This window comes from Genypterus blacodes, unplaced genomic scaffold, assembly GCF_046128005.1.
Source record: "Genypterus blacodes isolate CSIRO-AG114 ecotype Tasmania unplaced genomic scaffold, CSIRO-AGI_Gbla_v1 ptg000067l_1, whole genome shotgun sequence".
NCBI classification, from domain to species: Eukaryota; Metazoa; Chordata; class Actinopteri; order Ophidiiformes; family Ophidiidae; genus Genypterus; species Genypterus blacodes.
In genome coordinates this window covers 11,147,582-11,154,938 of record NW_027466879.1, presented here as the reverse complement: position 1 = coordinate 11,154,938, position 7,357 = coordinate 11,147,582, and the positions used below count along the sequence as shown (strand labels likewise).

The 7,357-nt window shown below is 45.1% G+C and overlaps 2 protein-coding genes across 2 annotated transcripts; one reads left to right on the top strand and one right to left on the bottom strand.

The window, feature by feature from the left end:
• Positions 1–353: 353 nt before the first annotated feature.
• Positions 354–3,465, bottom strand: mrpl46 (mitochondrial ribosomal protein L46). The gene is made up of 4 exons (XM_076155306.1): positions 3,197–3,465; positions 2,137–2,335; positions 1,688–1,858; positions 354–754 (listed from the first exon to the last, which is right to left on the bottom strand). The coding sequence occupies exons 1-4, from the start codon at positions 3,440–3,442 to the stop codon at positions 507–509; spliced, it is 864 nt and encodes a 287-aa protein (XP_076011421.1). The 5' UTR covers positions 3,443–3,465; the 3' UTR covers positions 354–506.
• Positions 3,466–4,092: 627 nt separating this feature from the next.
• Positions 4,093–6,843, top strand: mrps11 (mitochondrial ribosomal protein S11). The gene is made up of 6 exons (XM_076155849.1): positions 4,093–4,262; positions 4,440–4,532; positions 4,984–5,082; positions 5,430–5,559; positions 6,440–6,505; positions 6,667–6,843. Exons 1-6 carry the CDS (start codon positions 4,177–4,179, stop codon positions 6,772–6,774), a joined length of 582 nt encoding a protein of 193 aa, XP_076011964.1. The 5' UTR covers positions 4,093–4,176; the 3' UTR covers positions 6,775–6,843.
• The last annotated feature ends 514 nt before the right edge of the window (positions 6,844–7,357 follow it).

The window sequence follows — 7,357 nt, the reverse complement described above, 5'->3', positions numbered from 1 at the left end:
CCACAGTGTAACAAGTGTAACTACAGAGCCCAGCTGTGGTGTCTGATGCATCAATACTGCCATCTAGTGGCGGACAGCGGTCACGCGCCTGCTGAGGCTCAAAAGTTCATCTTCAGCAGGCCCACGCAGTTCAGCATCAAGTGAACAAAATGGCAGCAACAGCAGCGTTTGGTGCTCAGCCCATGGTTCCCCTTTGTGCCCATTTACAGCTCAAAAACAACTACAAGATACTACTAAAAAAGTACTTCAAAATATGTTCTGTACAAGGATAATGGTCATGTATGTACAAATGGTCATGTGTTGGTAAGGGAGTAGATATAGATATGGCAAATGAAGGCTTTTAAGCACAAATGTATGTAAAACAATTTATTTATACCATTTAGTTTATACAATTAAATGCAAGTACATCATATTGAATGAATCGGCAACATTTTACAAGACAGACAAGACAGATACACCTTCTTAACTTCTCTAACTGCTAAGTGTCCCCTGTCTGTGTTGATCCATCACGGGCCCAGGATGAAGCGGTTGACCTTCATCAGGTACGCCGGCTTCAGGTAGTGCCGCAGTTCACTTTTCTTTGCCCACATCAACGTAGCGTCCGGGGCGACGGAAGGAGGGCCGCCGCCTGACAGAAGGGCCTTGAAGAAGAAGACCTTGGTGCCGACGGAGCTCTCTGTCCGGACAGCTTTGGGCAGCTTGTACTTGTAGACGCCGCAGGGGGCGTTGCCGAGGATGGACGCCTCCAAACCAGCTGCGGCGGCGAGCAAAGCGATAGCGTTATTGCGGCGGATGAGCGAAAATGCACATGTTGCTACATTTCATAGGTAGCAGGTGCAGCAGCTGTGTTTTCTTTGTGCTGCGTTACTCTCTAATGTGTATAGATGCTCAATATGTCACTGCTAATGCTTCATATCCCTGAATCTCAGCACCAGACACTCTTACACGGCTCTGCTCAGTTCAACAGAGAAATGTGATCGTCCATAAACAGACAGCAAAGTAAGAGTGAACTAAGGTAAAACCTCATAATCAAACATCATTTTATGCTTGTCATCCCGCTGATAGATGAACTAGGGCGTCTTCCACCTCTGATGACAGCGACTCAAGTGGATACATCTTGGGGAAAATTGCTTTGTCTGAGAGGTTTTAAGAGGTTTGAGCCGCTTGTTGGAGATTATAGTATAAAGATGAATGTATCTGAAGCACAATAAAGCCATTCTAGATAAGATCACATCAAACTGTAATGATCCTGGCGGTGAAATTGGGTCGTTACAGCAGCAAAGATTACGCCTCAGATTAAAAAACGGCAAATGGAGCGTGATGAAGAACCTGTAGCAGCCGGTGTTATGGATACAGATAGCGCTTATAATCTCACAAAGCGAGGGGGGGGGAATTCATAACTGATAGTAAACGCACCTCAATGGCAAGTTTTGATCATTACAAAAGGCAGAATGGATTACTGTCATCTGTGTGTTAACAGGGACACGATGCAGGTGAGGTTTGCCATACACACCTACAGAATGTAATCAATATCATTTAATATTGGATCAGTCTACTGTCTTTATTAGAGCTGAATAAGTGACAGTAGGGCAACGGTGGTGATCCCAGGGAAGGTTTAATGAATGTTTAGGTGATTTTGGTGTAAAATCTAAGAACCCTGGAGTGTGTCCTGGAGTGTGTTGTGTACCTGGGAGGGTGGCGATCGCTCTCTCAGCCGTCTGCCGCAGAGTTTCGACTTCTTGCCACTGCGTCTGAGGCAGCAGCCACAGTTTGGCATCGCCGACCTGCTGCTGGGCTAGAAGGACCAGTGAGTCGGCCAGGCAGCGCTGGGCCGAGGTCACGTCCTTCTCCAGGTCATCTGATGGACAGAGACAACAGCATCAGCAGGACACACACACACACACACACACACACACACACACACACACACACACACACACACACACACACACACACACACACACACACACACACACACACACACACACACACACACACACACACACACACACAATGAGGAAATCCTGCAGCCAAGATAAATAAAACAAGTCTGTTCTCCTCAATTTACATTTGGCTGCATAGCTTTTATAGATAAAACTGTGTGCACTGTTAAACCAATCTACACCATCATCTCACCTCTGACTCTGGGCGCCGGCAGGAACGTCTTCATCCTCTGCTCCCAGGAGTCCTCCAGGTCCTGAGCCAGGACGATGTCGTCCGCGTGCTCCTGCTCGTCGTCCGAGTCGTAGTCGCCCGCCTGCTTGCGGCTCAAGCGGTCGGCGTCCTCCAGCAGCCGCAGCTCGTGGTCGGACAGCAAACTTTTCTCCAGTTCCATCTGGAAATCCCGGCAGAGTTAAAAAAAATTTAAAACACACACACCGGCCACATTTCCATTTACTGTCCAATATGTCATCTGCTCATATAATCCTCAATATGTCTGCCATCTAAATCAAATCTCTCTATAGTGGAACATTATTCTACACCGCAGCTAATATCATAGTGGGCCAAACGACAGAAGGTCAATGGCTGCAGAAAGTCTGCAGGAGCAACACAGAGCAATACGGCCAAATGAATGTCAGGATCATCATAAATTACTTCAGCGCTGATTAAAAATCATAATTGCGAAAGATTTTGGACTTTCCTGTTTGCGTTACGCTGCTTTTTGATGAAGTGTCTGGGATTTAGAGCCGCGGGCGTCACACCAAGTCTCAAACTATTCATAACGGCACTGACCAATGTTTTCTTTGGCAGGCACGAGTACAAAGCAATTTCATCAGTAAGAGCAGGGGGGGGAGAGAGAGAGAGAGAGAGAGAGAGAGAGAGAGAGAGAGAGAGAGAGAGAGAGAGAGAGAGACTTCGGTGCTTATTAAGTGTTTAAATATCTCAGTATGGAGGAAAGAAATGTGATTATAACTCTGATGGAGAATAAATAATAAACCAAAGCTGCTCAGTTATCTTGACATTAAACAGGATTATTAAAAAGTGTGTCTTTGATCTACAGCTGACACACACAAGCACACACACACTAACACTGTCTCACTCTCACACACACACACACACTCTCTGTCACACACACTCACAGACACACACTCACTCACAGACACACGCGCGCGCGCACACTCACACACACACACACACACACACACACACACACACACACACACACACACTCCCTCTCTCTCTCTGTCTGTCTCACCTGTCGCAGCAGCCGGGTGAACTGCTCCTCCAGCGGGCTGCACTCCGCTGAGATGACCGGCAGCCTCTGAACACACACCGCTGCCGTCAGAGTCCAGGGAGACGCCGCTCTGTCCTCCACATTAAGACTCTGCGCGGCTGCACGACGAGCACAGTTACTGGAAATGTGACGAAGCCCCCCGGTACCGAAACTACAGAGAAACTGTACAAGACGCTGACTCGCCATCCTGCTACAGGGGGCAGCCATCTTTGTATGATGCGTTGTCGTTCACTGCGAAAAGTCGTAACGCTATGTGCCTCTGTATAATATTGCTTCAGTTTGTCCTTCAAGGGACAACGTCAAGCGTTTTAATCACTACTGAAACCAAATCAATAGGGTTGTTGATTACCACTTGTATTTTATTAAATATAATTTGTATGGAAATGACAAAGAAACGAGTTGATAGTTGCAATGTAATATAAATCAAAACAAATGGGGGGAATTTTCACCACTTAAATAAACTAAGAACAACGATTCTAATTACAAGTCATTGGATCTCTATTTCTATTCATCCAACGTAGAAGGAATCTATCTTAATACACCCAGGACCACAAAACAGTGTTGACAATTTAAAGATTGTGGGGTTTACGAGGCCTTTGAATGCAGCATTCTACTGTACCGTTCCCAGCATGCTGTGCAGAAAATAGAGCAGTCCACTTTCATGTAAGCGGGGGGTGATGGATTTAATTCAAATCATTTTAGCACAGTACGTGTTGTATTCCTGAACATACATACAGTTAATGCAGTATAAATTCAGCATGGATTTGAAATGTGCATAATACATTTCAAATACATGTTAAATATGCAAGAGAAAAATTGTATTTTCATTCCGCTACCCCCAAAATTAAAGACGTGACTGGAGCGGTCGGGGTTAGCAGTGCTTCAATGTCACGCTTGTTGTGTGTGTCTTAATGCCAGCTTGTTAACTAAACTTCCAAAACATGTATACATTCAAATGTGCATTATTTGGTTCTGTCGGTAAAGTATGTCGACAGCTGGCTGTCTCTCGGAACGCAGAACACTCTTAGTAAGTGTTTTATCGGGAATGTTAGCATCGATTCTAGCTAGCGGTGGCTAGTTCCGATGATTGTGTGTAGTGCAATGTTCGTGATTTGATGTCACATCGAACAGATAAAGGAAGAATTGAATGTTTTCAGTTGCATTGCGTTTTTTGGACGTGTTGTCATTGTTTGTGTGTGTGTAGTGGGTTGCAGAGGGCTTTATGTTCCAGCGCTGTCAGACTGGAGGAAAGTGCAGCATCCAGCACTGATTCCAACGTTACCTCCCAAGACTTCAGGTCAGACACACTCACTCACTCACTCTTTTTCTTACACTCACTCACTCACTCTTTTTCTCTCGCTCACTCACTCACTCTTTTTCTCACACTCGCTCGCTGTCCCTCACTCTCTCTCTCTCTCTCTCTCTCTCTCTCTCTCTCTCTCTCTCTTTCTTCCTCCCCCCCCCCCCCCCCCATTCACACACTCACACACTCACTGGCTCACACACTCTCACACACACACACTCACAGCCAATCACTCACTCCTCTGACTGAATGAATCTGCATTAAAAAACAATTTTTCTTACACTCACACACGCACTCTTTTTCTTTCTCTCTCTCACACTCACTCACTCACACACTCAATGGCTCACACACTCTCACTCACACACACACACACGCAGCCAATCACTCCCTCCTCTGACTGAATGAATCTGCATTAGTCTCATCCCGTCTCCTTTCCCTCATGCAGCCACCTGCCCCCCCCTCCTGGTCAGGACTGTGCGCTCAGGTGGGCGGGTAAGAAGTTTGAGGAGCTCCCCATCGCTCACATCAAGGCCACATACAACAAGTAAGCTCAGGCTGGAAACATGACCAAGGGGTTTCAAACTAAACTCAAATCTAAGCGCTGCATTCTGGGATGATCAGGAGAAACTGGTGCTTAGCAACATCAAATCCCGTTTCCATGGAAAGTGAAGGTGTTGATTTGCTATTTGCTTAATGTTCATTCACAGTATGTTGTTATGTGACTGTGAAAGTGTCCATATGTTCTGTTCTATGTTCTGTAAATGTGTTTGCTGGTGACAGAAGCTTTAATAATGTTGATGAAGTGTTTATTTACTTCATTCCCTCCAATAATGTACTGTACATGGAAAAATGTCCTCTCACCCTGTCCCCTCCCATCCCATCTCGTCCCAGCACACACATCCAGCTGACAGACAGCGAAGGCCAGCCGATGGTCCGGACGTCCTGCGGAATAGAAGGCTTCAAAAACAGCAAGAAGTCGACGCCCATCGCCGCTCAGACTGCAGGCATCTCTGCTGCCACGGTAACGTCACCACCACACTGCATACACTCTGATGAACACTGAGAGTTCAGGTAGGTGTGTGTTTGTGTTAAGGGTTTGCGTTAACTACCCCGACCTTTCTTATCCCTGCAGTTCTTTTATGTAAAGTTCTTAATTAAAATAAAGTGACTGCAGGTTGCTGCTGCTGCCTCTTCCCTCTGTGTAACATCATCTAACCATGAATATTCAATTAGAGGCTCATTTGTAAATAAACGTCCCTCTCTGAGGACTCTGGGACAAAGTGGAGCAGTTAGCGTTAGGTGCTTGTTTAGGCTCTACTGATTTATGGAGGCTGCAGTTTAAAACGGCTCGGGTCGGCCGCGGTGCTCTGCTTTGTCGCGAACACGCCGGGGGAAATGAAACGTTTTATCTTTGTGCGATAGCCACGTCTCATCACAGAGGAGGGTTGAGGTTATTCCAAACTTCCTCGTTGCTGTTTAGCGTTGTGTTTGTCCAACATTTGTTTTGAACACCCAGGTGGTTTCCTGCCTGGTAAAAAGCTTTATTGCTGTTTTCTTGACATTAAATGAAGGTGATGTAAATGCCATATGTTCCTACTTTATATACATTACACCTTAATGTGCAGTGACCAGATTCAAAGAGTTTAAGCCTCCAATTGGCAAAGTGGCAATTTTGATTCGAGGCGACAATATTTTTGATACTGGAAAGCCCTGTGTCTCTATCAAGTCTTGTGAAATTGGTCAGACAAACCACAAATAAATATACAATAAGTAGAAGTTATTCATGATTATACATCTTCACTTTCTCGCTCTGTTTGGCATTATATGTGTTGTTATTATGTATTTTTGTAAAATGTCCCTGCATGTGTGAGACGTCGGTGTGTTTCTCCTCGTCTGAACAGAAAGCCACAGCGAAGGGGGTGGCGTACGTCCGCGTTGTGATCAAAGGTCTCGGTCCCGGACGTCAGGCGAGTACAAGAAGCTACTTAACAGTTTCCCATTTCTGTTGATCGATTTGGACGATACCACGACCGCATTCACACCTTTGTCTTTAAAATGCCACCATATGTTTCATTTTGATCCTCCCACGTTCGCAGCGTTAATGCATATATTTGTGTCTGTTGTGTAGTCGGCCATCAAAGGTTTGACCATGGGGGGCCTGGAGGTGGTCTCCATCACTGACAACACCCCTGTGCCACACAACGGTTGCCGCCCACGTAAAGCCAGAAGGATTTGACCAAACTACAGTGCAACCAGAGGAAATTATGTTGTAATGTGCTAATAAAGTGTTTTGTTGTATAATTTAGCTGGCTTTGATTTGAGTCTGATTATTTAATAGATTGAAGTTCACAGGGACCTGCAAATTTATGAAGGGAAATTAGCACAAAACCTCACACTTATCTAATCTAATGAAGAGTGCAGGTGGTCACCAGGGGAATGGAGCCTGTAACCATGGCACCATCAGGGACACATAACAAATACTGCAAATGAAGAGATGAAGCCATTGCAACCGTGTTTTGTCCAAACAAAATTGTCTTTATATATATTTACTTAAAGTACACCAGACAGCCATACATCTGTCTTTACAGCGTATAAATACATAAAGTATGGAGGGAACAAGCTGGCATTTACAGCCAAGTACAACATGAGGAGTTAACTCAAAACAAAGACGTGCACTAATCATGCCACAGATCTATCGCCAACATTTTCCAGACCTTTAGCTCTTTACATTTTTTTATCAACCATTCAATTTACAGTTTCAAACTAAAGCTTCTCTGCCATAACAAAGTGCTGTACATTAGTTTTCTGTACATTTGATA

Excerpts from the sequence above, each read along its gene's own strand:
- mrpl46 (XM_076155306.1), bottom strand. The coding sequence starts at position 3,442 with ATGGCTGCCCCCTGTAGCAGGATGGCGAGTCAGCGTCTTGTACAGTTT. Across the intron at positions 1,859-2,136 it reads GCCGGCGCCCAGAGTCAGAG|ATGACCTGGAGAAGGACGTG; the intron begins GTGAGATGATGG and ends TCTGTCCATCAG. Across the intron at positions 755-1,687 it reads AGCGATCGCCACCCTCCCAG|CTGGTTTGGAGGCGTCCATC; the intron begins GTACACAACACA and ends TCGCCGCCGCAG.
- mrps11 (XM_076155849.1), top strand. The coding sequence starts at position 4,177 with ATGTATACATTCAAATGTGCATTATTTGGTTCTGTCGGTAAAGTATGT. Across the intron at positions 4,533-4,983 it reads GTTACCTCCCAAGACTTCAG|CCACCTGCCCCCCCCTCCTG; the intron begins GTCAGACACACT and ends TCCCTCATGCAG. Across the intron at positions 5,083-5,429 it reads ATCAAGGCCACATACAACAA|CACACACATCCAGCTGACAG; the intron begins GTAAGCTCAGGC and ends ATCTCGTCCCAG.